This window comes from Marmota marmota, unplaced genomic scaffold, assembly GCF_001458135.2.
Source record: "Marmota marmota marmota unplaced genomic scaffold, marMar, whole genome shotgun sequence".
Classification (NCBI taxonomy): Eukaryota; Metazoa; Chordata; class Mammalia; order Rodentia; family Sciuridae; genus Marmota; species Marmota marmota.
In genome coordinates this window covers 513473-527582 of record NW_025999964.1, presented here as the reverse complement: position 1 = coordinate 527582, position 14110 = coordinate 513473, and the positions used below count along the sequence as shown (strand labels likewise).

The following is a 14110-nucleotide window of genomic DNA, read 5'->3' as shown; positions in this document are numbered from 1 at the left end:
AGGTGGGGCGGCGGGGAAGGGGCGCGCAGTCGGCTGGCTCTGCGCAGCTGGTTCAGAGCCACCGCTGCCCAGGGCCTCACCGGCCACCTGCAGCATCTTCCACCGGGGCTCCAGCTGCGCTCTCAGGTGCAGCAGGGCCTGGATATCCTCTGGAGAGGCCATCAAGAAAGGGCCTAGGTTGGGAGGTGCCTCTCCGTGCAGCACGCGGGCCAGCGTGCTTGCCAGCTGGGGTGTGGATTCCTGGACCGGGCCAGATATGGGGCAGTGAGCCACTGGTTTCTCTCCAGGCACCTTCTACCTCAGCGTTTCCACCAAGCGCAGCTTACCTCCCCAATGAGGGCCAGGACTCGGCCCCCTGCTGGCCCACGAAGCATTGCAGCCAGGAGAGCAGCATGGGGGTTCTGCAGGCCATGGGCAGGCCCCAGTGCCACCAGCACCAGGTCAGGCTGAAAGCCATAGGCCAAGGGCAGCACCAGACCCAAGACGCAGCTCAGGAACCCTCCAGTCGTCTGTGGGGAAAGCAGCAAAACCCCAACCCCCATTCTAGGGGTCACTCCTGCTGGCTTCTGCCATCCCACCTCACAAACTCAGAGTCCCCAGAGTGTGAGTATGAAGCCAAGAAGGGCCAGGGGCCACCACCACAGAACCACTCACCCTTGGCAGTGGTGTCGAGATGTGAAACATGGATGAGGCAACTGCCTCCTTGCCCCCAATGTTCAGCCACAGAATCCTCCTTCCAGAGAGAGAGCACCATGGACAGGTGCATATGTGTGAGACCCTGCTCAGCTCTCCTAAGCCCAGACAGCAGAGGGGAGCTCTGGGAGGAGTGGAGCAGGGGCACTGTAACTGCCAACTCTCCTGGCCTAGCACTGCCCCACAGACTCCCTTCCCAGACTAGTTGTGGAAGGCTCCATTCTTTCTGGGGTTTTTTTTTGTTTTGATTTTTTTTTTTTTTTATAAGAAGGATTGAACTCAGGGGTACTCAACCACTGAGACACATCTCCAGCCCTATTTTGTATTTTATTTAGAGACAGGGTCTCACTGAGTTGCTTAGGGCCTCACTAAGTTGCTAAGGCTGGCTTTGAACTGCCTCCACCTCCCTAGCTGCTGGGATTGCAGGAATATATACACTACCGCACCTGGCTGGAAGGCCCCATTCTATACTGCATGGTACCCTGCCCACCAGTCACCCCAGGGGACCTAGTTGCACGCCTGTCACTTGACCATCCATATGTGCAACTGGACAGATGTGCCATCTGGACCATACCCGTCATCAGCAAGGTCTGGAGGCCGATCCAGCTGTCCCAGGGCCACACAGAACAACCTGAGGAAGAATCCACCCAGCATAGGCTGTGCATATTGCCCAGTCTACTCCCAGAGCCCTCACCACATGGACCCTGCCCTTGGGGTATCAGCACAACCAAGAGAGGCTCACCTCTGGGCTCTATGGCACAGAGCTCGCCTAATGGCCACATCCAGGATGGCTTCTGCAGCAGAGGCAGGGGTGGCTGTGATGCCACTGCTCACCTGTGGGAAGAAAAAATAGACAACAGTGATGGGTGCAGCCCCAGCCAACTCCCAAACTAGGTCCCTGCCTATACAGCTCTCATCAGTCCTCCTTCATACCAAATCTGTCCATTTCCATAAACAAGGTGCTTGAAACTACACTTTGAAGCCCAATAGTTGCAATGCCTATACTTTTAGCTACTCAAGAAAATGAGGCAGGAGGATCATCATAAGTTCAAGGTCAGCTGGACAACAGCAAAACCCTGTTTCAAAAATAAAAAGGGCGGGGGGTATCGCTCAAAGAGAGAGAGCTTACCTAGCAAGTATAAGGCCCTGGGTTCAATCCCAAAAGCTGGAAAAAATAAAAAGTCATCCACTTCCCCTCTCTGCCAAAGAATATTTCTGATAATAATCCCTACAAAGGGTAATGTGTCTGCACTGCCTCCTCTGGACAAGCCATGCCTCAGACCCAGTCCCCAGATCCAGGTACCCCCCAGCCTCTCAGCAACCCTACCTGCCCATCCAGGATCCTATCGAAAAGGTACAGGAGCTTCCCAAGTGCATCAAGGGCCTCATCCTGGGCTAAAGACCTGTATAGTCTGTGATAGGCCAGAGGGACACATGGACACCAAGTGACAGTGCATCAGTCATATGCACATGCATGTCCTCAGCCCTCTCCCTGGGCCCATCCTGCACACCTGGCCCAGGCTTCTGTCTCCTCCCTTGGTGCTGAGCCCTCCTGACACAGCACACCAGGGGGCAGGGGCAAGGTGGCATCTGGCACAGTCAGGGCAACGGCCGTGCGGATAGGGGGTATGGGGCAGAGGTGCAGCGGGTCCAGAAAAGAGTTCAGTGTAGTTGCTGCTGCCTCGCATGTGGGTCCTCCAGGCAGCAGAGTTGCAAGTGTCCCGTCTGGGGAGTGGCTGCCAGGCCTCAGCACGGTGGCCACATCTGGAGGAGGTTCAGAGTCATGGCCACTGCAGAGGAGTGTGAGGTGAACCCACCAGCCCAGACCACACTGACCTTGCTTTTGGAGGCTCATCCAGTAGGGGGCCTGGGTCATCCGGACACTGTGGATGGACTCTAGCGCACTGTGGGGAGAAGCACGGCCATGGGCCTGACTCATACCTAGCCTCTCCCACCCTCCAGCCCTTCATACCTCCGACATGGCACCATAGGCCCGGACAGCGGGGGTACAGGGTCACCCAGCAGTGCCTGTACCATCATGCACACTGACTTGGCCAGGGACTCCAGGTGGTAGCCACCCTGGGAGGGTGGAGACAGGATAGAGGAAGGGTGTCACTGGGGTGGGTAGCTCTCCCAGACAGGTGCCCCACAAGATTGTGTCTTGACCTGGCTCCCATACTCCTGAGTATTAGGCATCCTCCCAGCTGCCCCCAGTTACCTCCAGCACGGCACAAACCCGGCCATTGGCCAGCACCTGCAGCAGCTGTGTGAGGTGGGCGAAGCACTCTGGTGTGGCCCGCATCTGCCCCTGGAACCAGAGCCATGTATGATGGGGGCCTGAGTCCAGGACCCCAGAGGCCCTCCTCAGCCAGACCAGGCCTCACCTCAGGGTCCCCAATGGCTGAGTCAAATCCTGCTGAGACCAGCACCAGCTCAGGGTCAAACTGCAGGCAAAATCAGGCGAGGAAGAGAAAGAGAGCGGCTGGAGCCAGGGAAACCTCCATGAGCTGCCTGCCCACTATTCATGTCAGTCAGAGACCCTCCCTACCCACCGGGGATCTGCTCCTACACAGGTGAAGTGGATGACAACCCTCTTCCTCTGTGGGGGAACTATGAGCAGGCATGGGTCATCTGCCCTAGAGAGCCCCCACCGAAAAGTCACCTCGAAGGCCAGTGGGAGCAACGTGTGCAGGAAGGCAGCCAGGTAGTCAGCGTTTCCCATCCCAACCTGCCTCGGGTGCAGGGAAGAGGTGTCAGTGGGCAGCCCTGCCAGTGGGGACTTCAGGGTCTTACCCGCTGGATCCCAGGCTGTAGAAAGTATGGCAAGACGGCCCAGAGCTGTGGGGCAGGGGAGAGGTGCAGACTGGGAGGTGGGCTGGGAGCAAGTTCTGGGTGTCAAGGGCAGGTACCTGGTTCCAGGGCAGGTTGACAGTGAAGCCTCGCCCCTGCCCCCTCCCTACTGCATCTACGTTGGATTCTTGCAGAAAGGGCCAGAAGTGCCCATGTTCATAGCGGTGCCAGGAGAAGTAAAGGACACTGCAGACAGTGTGCAGGGTCAGAAGTCAGGAAGCTTGGCAGCTCCACAGCTCCTTAAAGAACACTGACCCCTGCACACATGTCCAAGTCTCCCCCTTGGATTTTCCCAAGTCAGTCTGTGCACTCCCTCAAAAGTGGAGTTGCAGGCTGGGGTGTAGCTCAGCTGTAGAATGCTTAGCATGTGCAAAGCCCTGGGTTCCATCCCCAGTATTTAAATAAATACATAAATGGGGCTGCAGGAAAGTGTCATGTCCTCACCTACAGCTCACCTGGGATCATCTTCAAATATATACTGAATACCCTGGCCATGGTGGACATCCCAGTCAACAATGAGGATCCTGAAATCAGACAATGCTGGGGTCACTATAGGGCAGGGCCTCCCACCTCCAGGCCAGAAGCCCAGCCAGGGTTGGGAAGGGAATGGGTAGGGATTTTCTGCCACCTGCTCCACCCTGCACAGCTCGGCACCCACCTGTGCAGCCCGTGTTTCCGCTTGGCATGTTCAGCTGCTATTGCCACATTGTTGAACACACAAAACCCATTGGCAGCTGCCCTTTGGCTATGGTGCCCAGGAGGCCTGGAGGGTGAGAGTGGGGTCATTCTGTCCTCTCATGGAGCCAGCCAAAGGGAATAGCCAGGTGAGGGGAGCAGCTCTCACCTCACTAAGGCCAGCCCATTGTGTGCGGCTCCTGTCAGCACAGCGTCCACCAGCTGAAGGGCAGCCCCGGCAGCTAGCCGGGCACAGTGAAAGGTACTCTATGGGGGCAGGAATACAGATCAGCCCCCTGCCTTTGCAGAGCATGCTGCTGAGCAGAAAGGACCAGGCAGGCCCAGGGTGCCAGCAGTGAGCAGGAACGAGGGGATGCTGGCAGGTGGCAGCCACAGGTGTGAACACACATAGTCGGTGGGTGTGTTAGATCTAGGTGGGTGGGTGCTGTACAGGGGGACGCACCGGGTGGAAGTAGACGGCATCGTACTGTCCAGACAGTACCTGGAGCTCCTCCTTGCTCAGGGCCTGAGTCCTCTGCACCAGGGCCACATATTCAGGGCTGCAGATGGCCAGTCAGGGAGGCAGGTCACCAGCAGGGGAGTGGGGTGGGGCCACAGGGAGTCCCTCCCAAGCTCCCTCAAGCCTTTGAGCAGCACCTCCACTGGAAGGTGAAGGTGAGGCACATGGGGAACAGGCTCCCTCTGGGAGGCCCTGAAGGCTGGGGCTAGCCCAGCTCTCTAGGTGGGCTCTCCTCTGACCTGTGCACCAGGCCCAGCTCCTCCTCCGAGGCCTCGCGGGCTACTAAGCGCAGGCACCTCTGCTCCAGGCCGTACTGCCGAAGGCCGTCCAAGGCTGCGGCCAAGCGCTCCGGACACTCGATCCTGCACTCGGGGCTGAAGTACACTGGGAGCTCAGTGTCCAGAGTCCCCTCCCTGTACCCACCTCCGCCAGCTCACACTTACTCGTCCCAGAGCAGCCGGCTGACCATCATATCCTCATGGTACACGAGTGCGGTCCCCATAGCTAGACTGTAGTCACTTTGGACCACTCTGATGTGGCACGCCCTCCGCTGGCTGGTGACCGCACTGTAGGTCCCCAACTTGCAAACTGGGAACAGCCCAACGCCTGGAACCCTCCTGAGACCAAGTTCGGCAGCGGGCACCGAGTCTGGGCATAAACACACAGGCCAGGCAGGCGCACCGAGGGAGCGCGGCCAGGGTTCAGCGTGGACCCCAGGGCCTGACTTCCGGCTTCCGAGTCCCGGACCCGCCCCCGCAAGCCCCGCCCCAGAGGGACCGGGCGGCCTAGACTTCTCGGCCTCGCCCCGTGGCTCGGCCGGCTCTCGGGCTCTAGAGCCACCTTCTCCCACCGCTGGGAGCCTGGGGAGGGTCCCCGCCCCCAAGCCCTTCTGGTGATGGGAGGGGTGTAGGGTGAGAGGAGAGAGAATAGTCCCCAGACCCTCCTGTGGACTGTCATTGAAGCCCCGCCCATCCGTCTGTCTTCTGCCTCAAATGTCCCCGGAACCCACTCCGAGCGCGAAGGACACAGGGTCAGACGTGTTAGCGGCCCGCTGAGTCCAGTGCGGCTCCCGGCACCTGGCCAGGGCTCAGGGAAGAGTCGGTGTGGCCAAGGGTCCGTGGGCTCAAAGGGGGCGGCAAGTGGTTCAGGGACCCGACTCAGCTGGTCCTGGGCGGCATCAACGTGCAGCCCCACGGCAAGCTTCAAGAAGGAACTGCCAGAATCCGACCTAGGCTTCAGGAAGACCCCGAGACCATGAGTGGAAAGTCGTCGGGTCTGGGCTGAGGCGCAGACAGGACCGGACAGGGGGCTGCAGCAGTGTCGGGTCAGGCAGGGCAGGAGGCTACAGGCGGGAAGCAGGACGGGCAAGGATAAAAGGACCCGCAGATGACCAAAAGGCGTGAGACTCAGAGGCACACGCAAAATCCAGGGGCCCTGGGGAAAGGGTCTTGGGGCGGTCAGAAGTGGGTGGTGCCAGGCCCACCCTGCCACACCTGGAGAGCTCATCCAGGCCCTGGGCCACCTAACTGGCACCTCCAGCCCTCCCTAGGACCAGCGCCACAGCCAGGGGTGAACACCGGCTGGTCACCTGGGAACAGGTGCCTCCTGCAGGTCTCCACCATGCGACAGCCACAGGGACTGACCAGGTTTGAACCAAAGGTATGAGAAGGCCCTGGGGCAGAAAGGCGGGTGGCCTTGGTGGCAACTCATCTGACCCTATCTGCCAGAGCCAACTGTGCACCTGTCCACAGGAACTCCAGCAGTGGGAGAGGGACACCGGGCCCTCCATGGTCCACCCCACATACACCCCGGTTTGGATACATCTACAGGAGGGACAGTGTAGAGGAGCAAGAACAATCTAAGGAGCCCAGTGTGGCCTCTGATCTTGAGGCCTGTCCTAGGAGAATGGCCCACAGAGGGCAGCATGTGCTCGGGGATGCCCCCCGGGTGTGGCCAGGGGAGGAGCAAGAGACTGTCAAAGGGAAAGGGACCACCTCAGAGATCAGAGGTACCTCAGTTGGCATGCACATCCCCTTCCTCCCCAGGAGCCTCAGCCTTGGAGGGTGAAGGTAATTCAGCAGGGTCTGAGATCCTGGTGAGGTCCTAATATCCTTCCCATTGGCTGATCCTGCATCAGCCCTGCCCCCAACTGGCTCAGAATTTAAGCCTGAATAAAGACTAAGGTCGCCCCACAAGAATGGAGGGGGCCAAGCCCTAATGTGGGGCTTTCAGTTTTGATACAGGGCTAGGAAGGTTGACACCAGTGATGTAATCTGTGGGGAGGCAGGGTGCTTGGACCCCCCAGGCTGGAGGGTTGAGCTCAGGATGCCACCTTTCTGTATGCAGGGCAGGAGTTTAGAAGTCTGAGGAGGGGCTCAGGCATCAGGCCACACAGCCAGAGTGGAAGGTCTACAAAAGGGTTTATTTCCTTCTGGCCAGATGGGCACACCAAATGTCTGGTTTACACTCCAGCTTGGGTTTGCAGGAGAATCCATGATGACCATCCCCAGGAGAGATGATGTCCCTGAGTCAAAGCCCACTGCCTTTCCTCTCCTTTTCTTGAGAGCTGACCTCTGCACAGTCCAGAGCAGGCAGGGCTCAGAGGCCAGCACTTGACCCTGAGCCATAACATCTCTGAGCTTTTTGCTGCGCCCTGTTGGAAGGGACTACTGCTCCAGAGCCCAAGGCCCAAGGCCAGCTATAAAGCCGACTGTCCCAGGGAAACAGGAGGTGATGGGAGTTTGTGTTCCATTCCAGGATAGGTAGAGGTACTGTGCAGACAGCGAAGATGCTCCAAGGTCACCTAAGGTCAAGATGCTCTGGGAGCACCCAAGAGCAGGGATACAGACGTGGGAAAAGAGGGAGTCCACTCACGGAGGGGGTCTACTCGGCCTCTCCAAGCAGCTGCCCTAGGATGTAAGTTCCAGGCAAGGCCACAGTGATAATCAGGATCCCTCCCAGTGAAGGGAGGCTAAGGCATGAGGCTCCCAGCCAGAGTTCTTAGCATATCCCTATGTCACCCAGGGGTCTTCACAGGGCCGTCTCCTTGGGAACCCTAGCACCCAGCTGCCTGGGAGGCTTGAAGCTTAGCACTTCTTTATAAGTGACACCTGCAGAGGGACAAGAGACAGACCAGACAGTCAGCCTCTGCTCTCACTGGAGGACAGAGGCCAGTACCTCATGGGGCTTTCTTCTTATCCTAACTAGGCCAGCCCACCTAGGGAAAGTCTGCATGAAAAAGCCGGCTGTCCCAGGGAAACGGGAGGTGATGGGAGTTCGTGTTCCACCCAGGGGCTGGGCCACATGTCCTCCGTGGCCTACTGTAAAAGCAAAAGCTCCTAGCCACAGTGTATGTGGGCGGAAACCACAGAGAGGATCCTGAGGTCTATGGTTTTCATGTTATCTTGTTTAGCACCAGAAACTTTTCATAAGCACATGAGAGCAGAAGGGTGGAGCTCCTGCTGAGGCACAGAGGAACACTGCATCCCTAAGCACTGTGATCCGGAAACCCCAGCCTGTCCAGCCCCTCCACCCCAGATTGCAGGACCAAAGCCCCAGGTCGAGGAGATCAATAGGATGAAGCTTGGCACTCAGTAGCACACCTTGGTGCTGGCATCAGACATTTCTGTCCCCCAGGCTGCATCTGCAGAACAGCCTTCCAGGGGCAGGCAGGGGCTGGGGCTCAGTGGTATAGCACCTGCCTAGCACATATGAGGCACTGGGTTCAATTCTCAGCACCACATAAAATAAATCAATAAATAATAAAATAAAGGCATTGTGTCATCTACAATTTTAAAAAAAAAAAAAAAGTGAAGGGAGGGCCCTCTGTGTAAGAGGACAGTCAGCACGTAGCTGACGGTGCTGAGCACAGCCTTGGAGAGGTGTGAACTCCAGGAGAACTGCAGGGTGTCAAGGGGGGCTTTGGCCCTGGGGCCTGCATGGGGGTTGACTTTCCCTGTAGGCAGGATATGAAAAGTGTGCAGTTGTCCAGGTGAGAGGGGTCCTGAAACCAGCAAGAAGAGGTGAGAACCATTTCAAGAGTTATGAGCGGAGAGGCCTGAGGACAAGCAGATGGATGTGGAGGGGCTCCAATTGGCAGGCTCTCTGGCCTAGACTTGGGAGAGGCTAGGTAGCCCAATGAGGGAGGCTGAGCTAGCAGGCTTGGGGGCTGGGAGAGGCCAGGGGGCACTGCTGCCCTGAGCTCAGACCTGCTCTGCATAGCTCCTGGGATACATCCTGTGCCAACCTTTGTGTGGAGCCTCTGCCAGGAACACCCCTCCCCACGGCCTTCCGCCCTAGCCAGAGGTCACCCTGACCAAGTCCTACAGCCCCATGCTGCCCTCTGATCTCCTGTCCTCTTCCTCACTTGACCTGCAACCCAAGAACATAGGTTAGGGGCCCAGGGCACACAAGGCCCCAACACGGGCCCCATGGGGAACCCCACTCACGCTTCCACTCATCCAGGGTGCGGTCCACATCATCAAAGGAATCGTCATACTTCTGGGCCTTGGGTTCGTCCTCTGTGTCGTGCAGGGATTCAAAGTATGGGTGGGCCAGTGCCTCAGCCGCCGTCACCCGCTGCTCTGCATCCAGCACCAGCATCTTCTCCAGGAGATCCACAGCTGGGGGAGGAGGCATCAGGCCCACCGGGTTGCTTTGTGCCCCAGCACCCAGGACCCCCACCCAACTCAGACCTACCCAGAGGGCTTGCATTGGTCAGGACAGAGGCAAAATCCTTCTTCTCCAGCTCAGGGAGGCCCTTCATGTAGTTCTTAGCCTATACAGGAAGAATGGTGAGGGGCCAGCTCCCAGGCCCAGGTCCAGCTGGCCTGCCCACTCCCTACCAACCTCAGCACTCTGCAGCTTCTGCACAAACTCAGCAGGAGGTGTCCCTGTCACCTTCATGATCTCCTTCAGCTGGTCCAGGTCTGCATGGAGGTCAGGAGCACAGCACAGGCCAGAGGGCAGGACCCATACAACCACCCACCTCCCCAACTTCATGATGCCCACTAGGGAGGATACGGTCGTTGCCCTTAAACAGTATCTTCCCTGTAATCATCTCCGCCATGATGCAGCCCACCGACCAGATGTCCACTGAGACAGAAGCTCTGTCAGTGCCCCGAAGGCAGGGGGACGAACAGGCACACGAGGGGCAGGGGGCATAGGAACACAGACACAGGGGAAGGTAGGAGGAGAACACAGACATGGAGCAAGGGAGGGCATGTACACTCAGGCCATGCAGGTTCACCCTGCCCACAGCCTCCTGGGGAGCAGTGGCCATGGGGCTCCCCAGGAAGAACCAGGTGGGAGACAGATGCAGCATGGGTCTCCAGGCATGAAGGGAGGCCTCTTACCTGTCTGTGTGTAGCGCATCCAATTCAAGATGACCTCAGGGGCCCGGTACCACCGGGTCACCACATACCCTGTCATCTCACTGTCTGCTTGCCTGGCCAGACCAAAGTCCAGGATCTGAGGAAGAATTGGGGTGGGGCTGAGGGAACCCCTGAGAAGTGGACAGGCCACTGTTGCCCCGGAGATCCTAAGGGAGCAGCACTCAAAGCCTCCATCCTGGGACTCTGCCACTTAGCCTTGGACCCCAAGGTGCCTCCTTGTGGCTAATGCACCCAGCCTAACCCACCTCAGGAGCAGGAGTCACCCTGTTGACCTGTGGAGGGCCTTCACAGCCCTGCCCTGGGTCAGACATCACACTGGGGACACCTGCCCTTCACCTAAGTAAGGATGAAGCGTGCTCAGTGCCTCCCCACCCAGTGTCTGTGGCCCCCACTGTTTGGCTTCTGCCTAGGTCTGAGGGTACGTAGGTGGCTGGGCAGATGGAGAAGGAGCCCTGCACCCTGCCCAGCAAACCTTCAGCTCACAGTCCTCGTTCACAGCCAGGTTGCCAGGCTTCAGGTCCTGGGGCAGAGAAAAGGTGGCCACTGTGTCCTGCCTGCCAGAGCAGGTACAATCCAAGGGCCTGGGCAGCACCTCAACTAGGGCCACCAGGCAAGGCTTGGCCGCTGGCCCCCAAAGACCTTCAAGGAAGAGTAGAGGGACGGGGCCCCAGGGCAGACTTCTGACAGGCTGTGCATGAGGTGTTGTGTGCACCTCCACATCAGACCACACTGTACCCACCTTACAGGTAAGAACCGAGTCCGGGATAAAACCCCTCTTGTGCCCACACAACCAGGGAGGGGCAGTCAGGTGGCCTCCCACCCCTGCCAGGACTCACCCTGTGGATGACACCAGCAGCATGGATATACTGTGGGAAAGAGGGGGTCAGCTCACAGGCCCTCCGGGCCACCATGCCCTATTCCACCCACCTCCCTGCGGCCACCCTGCAGGCCTCACCCTCAGCCCCTTTAGCATCTGATACACCAGGAACTGGACTCGGTCCTCACTCAGTGTCTCATGCTTCATGAGTTTGCCCAGGTCAGTGCCCATGAATGGCATCACCAGGTAGCTGCAGAAGGGACGCCCCAGTACAGTCAGCAGGCAGGGCCAGCCTCAGGATCTGGGCTGGACCCAGGCTCAAGCCCCAGCAGGGACTCCTCAAGGGGTACCCTGTAGCACCCAGTCCTCATTGGATCCCAGTCCAGTCAATGCCCCAAGCCCCACTCATCACTGGTCAGTGACCCCTACCAGTCAGTGAGCAATGGCCTCATCTTCTCCAGCACATTCCCACCCTCCCTCCCTCCCACCTACCCTGCCTGGAATGTCTGGTGGGGAAGGAATTGCTCCTTGGGGTTTTTGGTTTTGTCGTTATTAAACCTGTGGCCTCACCCCTGCTAGACAAGGGCTCTGCCACTGAGCAGAAGTCCTGCTTGTTTTGTTTGTTCATTTCGTTGGTACCAGGGATTGAATGCAGGGGTATTTAACCGCTGAGCCACATCCCCAGCCTGTTTAGTTTTTTTATTTTGAGACAAGAACTCATTAAGTTGCTTAGGGGTCTTGTTAAATTGCTGAGGCTGGCTTTGAACTTGTGATCCTCCTGCCTCAGGCTCCTGAGTTGCTGGGATCATAGCATGCACCACCATGACTTGGCTGTTTTGTTTTTTTTTGAGACCGGGTTTTGCTGTAATGCTAAGGCTGGCCTCGAACTTATGATCCTTCTGCGACAGCCTCCGGATAAACTGAGATCACAGGCTCATGCCACTGTACCCAGCTGTGATAGGGATTTTGGACTTCCATCTGAAGAGTGCTGCATGCCAGGCAAGGGCTAGGGTTGGGCCTTGAAGGCCACTAGACCCAAGGCCTCACAGGCAGGGGAGGAGGGAGTCTGGGGCCGAGGTGGGGACCTCAGACATCTGGGCCAGAGAGATGAGCAGGCAGGTGGAGGAAACATGACATCAGCCCCCTCCAGAGAACACTGGGCCAGTGTGGGCCTTGACCTCTGACAAGCCACAAGTAGCCTGCTGCCTTCTCCAGCCCTTCCCAGACCTACTGTGACCTCGGCCAACAGCAAAGCAAGTGTGGGCTGGCCAGCTGCAGGGCAAGCTCAGCAGGGCAGAGACAGGGTGGGTACTTTCGCCGCCTCTGACCCATCTGCCAACAAAGGTCAGCAGCTCTGGTTTCGAGGCACACACCAGGTGCCAGAGTCTGAAGCACGGGACCTGCCTGTTCACAAACACTGGGTCCAGGGTTCACACCTCCAACATGAAGGGCCCAGGCGCCAGGCTGGAGGGAAGAGGAAGCCCCAGCTCTTCCCAGGCATGCCAGTGTCCGTGGGTCCCAGGAACACGGGAAGGTGTGCAGTAGGCTGTGATGTGAGTGGGGGATGGGCTATGTGCCCCTGGACCTCCATTCATGCTATGGGGAGAAGGCCCCCAAGACCACCCAAAACATGAAGCCAGCACCCAGGAGCCACCTGTCCCCCTCCCACCCCTGGCCAGCCCAGGTCAGTACTCACAAGTCTGTGAAGTCATCCAGGGTCTCATCAGGAGTGAACACATCCAGCAGCCCAATCACCTGCAGGGCAGAGGGCCAGGTGGTGTCAAGGACATACAGAGGATGCAGGGTTTTAGGACACACCGCAGGTAGCATTGCACTAAGGCAGGAAGGCCCCCCCTGCAGCTGTCCTTGTCTCCTTGTACTGTGCCCACTGGCAGTGTGGCCAAGCACTGGTGTACTTGCCCACAGACACAGGCTATTTTTGGGTGGTGACAGCCGGGATTCTCTGGGAGAGAGGCAGTCCTAAGTCTGGGCTGGATCCAAGCAGTCCTAGGGCACCAGCTCTTGGCCCTCCCTCCCTGTCCCTCTCCCCAGCCAAGTCGACCCAGGACCAGGGTGGGGACATCAGGTAGCTCCTTCCTGGGTTCATGCCTCTGCTGTTGAGACTAAGTGGCAGACCTGGCTCCTGCAGATAAACAGCAGACAGGCAACGTGACAATGGCAGTTCTAGCACTTGGGGGTAATGGGGTCTTTAGAGGCCCAGGAAGCCCTCCTGAAGGGGGACTGCATATGCCAGCAGCCTGAGGGGCAGGTGGATGTGCCAGTAGAGGCCAGGCACATGGTGGCCAAGACAGGAGGGAGAACACCTCTAGGGTTTGAGTAACAGAGGGGGAGGCCAGGTGGCTGATGCCCAGGCCAGGGGAGAGTGGAGGAGAGGCCGGAGGAAGCCCAGCAGGACCTCACACACACACACACCAGAGGAAGGATGAATTTGATCTGAAGAGCCACTTTAGAAGGGTTGAAGCCCAGGTGTGATGCTGAACATGACCTTCTGCTGCAGTGTAGGAACAGAGTGGAACACAGAAACAGTGGAACCAAAATGGAGAGGCAACTGGGTGACCACAGCACTTAAAGCCAGACCCGTGGGCAGAAACATGGATGGGTGAAGCCACGGGCCTGGTGGGCAGATGGAGCAGCAGACATGACCTGAGAATGGGGGCCAGGAGCACTGGAAGAGCTCTAGAAAGAAGAGGAACAGTGTCCATCTGCCCTCTGTAGTGTGGACTATGGCCCAGAGCAAGGGGCCAGGGTTTGAGAAGAGAAAGCCTGAAATGGCTAAGGGGTCTGTGGCAGCTCCCTGTCCCCACTGAGTGGAGCACCCAGCCTCTCTGAGCCTCAGTCTCCTCATGGGAAGGTGGATCACAATCGGCAGAACCTCCCAGCTTGTGTTCAGGACATTCTGGATGCAGCAATGCCCAGCTGTGGGCACTCCGGAGCCTGGCAGAGTGACCCAGCACAGACTGGGTCAGAGGTGGGAGGTGACTGAGGAGGAGGCCCAGAGCCCTTGGTTAAACAGAGGACATGGATAGGCCCCTGGGTGGGGGTGGGTAGAAGTGGGAGGCTGGATGAAACCAAGGATGGAGGTGGCTGAACTCGTGGGATGAGGCCCAAATGTGACTGGGAAGTGGAAGGGTACCCCAAGTG

The 14110-nt window shown here is 58.3% G+C and overlaps 2 protein-coding genes across 7 annotated transcripts in view; both read right to left on the bottom strand.

The window, feature by feature from the left end:
• Nucleotides 1–6: 6 nt before the first annotated feature.
• On the bottom strand, nucleotides 7–5466 carry Hdac10 (histone deacetylase 10; the record flags this gene model as incomplete). The annotated part of the gene is made up of 19 exons (XM_015506908.2): nucleotides 5182–5466; nucleotides 4978–5112; nucleotides 4682–4778; nucleotides 4388–4485; nucleotides 4202–4306; nucleotides 3999–4067; nucleotides 3603–3729; nucleotides 3356–3421; nucleotides 3078–3137; nucleotides 2912–3001; nucleotides 2666–2772; nucleotides 2530–2597; nucleotides 2205–2457; nucleotides 2021–2105; nucleotides 1436–1527; nucleotides 1268–1324; nucleotides 655–733; nucleotides 327–509; nucleotides 7–240 (listed from the first exon to the last, which is right to left on the bottom strand). Coding segments are annotated over exons 1-19 (2064 nt in total), but the record flags the coding sequence as incomplete, so codon positions are not given.
• Nucleotides 5467–7139: 1673 nt separating this feature from the next.
• The window catches only part of LOC107160230 (mitogen-activated protein kinase 12-like), a 15606-nt gene continuing 8635 nt past the window's right edge, over nucleotides 7140–14110 (bottom strand). For 4 of the 6 annotated variants that reach the window (XM_048803194.1, XM_048803192.1, XM_048803197.1 and 1 more), the window contains 7 exons: nucleotides 10604–10627; nucleotides 10093–10207; nucleotides 9761–9832; nucleotides 9587–9666; nucleotides 9437–9515; nucleotides 9187–9360; nucleotides 7140–7848 (listed from right to left, as the gene is read on the bottom strand). In XM_048803194.1, the coding sequence (XP_048659151.1) occupies nucleotides 7769–7848; nucleotides 9187–9360; nucleotides 9437–9515; nucleotides 9587–9666; nucleotides 9761–9832; nucleotides 10093–10207; nucleotides 10604–10627 (624 nt within the window). In that variant the 3' untranslated portion in view covers nucleotides 7140–7768. Of the gene's footprint in view, nucleotides 7849–9186; nucleotides 9361–9436; nucleotides 9516–9586; nucleotides 9667–9760; nucleotides 9833–10092; nucleotides 10208–10603; nucleotides 10652–10967; nucleotides 10998–11086; nucleotides 11199–12644; nucleotides 13567–14110 lie in introns of those variants that run through there. The other 2 variants (XM_048803195.1, XM_048803196.1) reach the window with 2 other exon arrangements.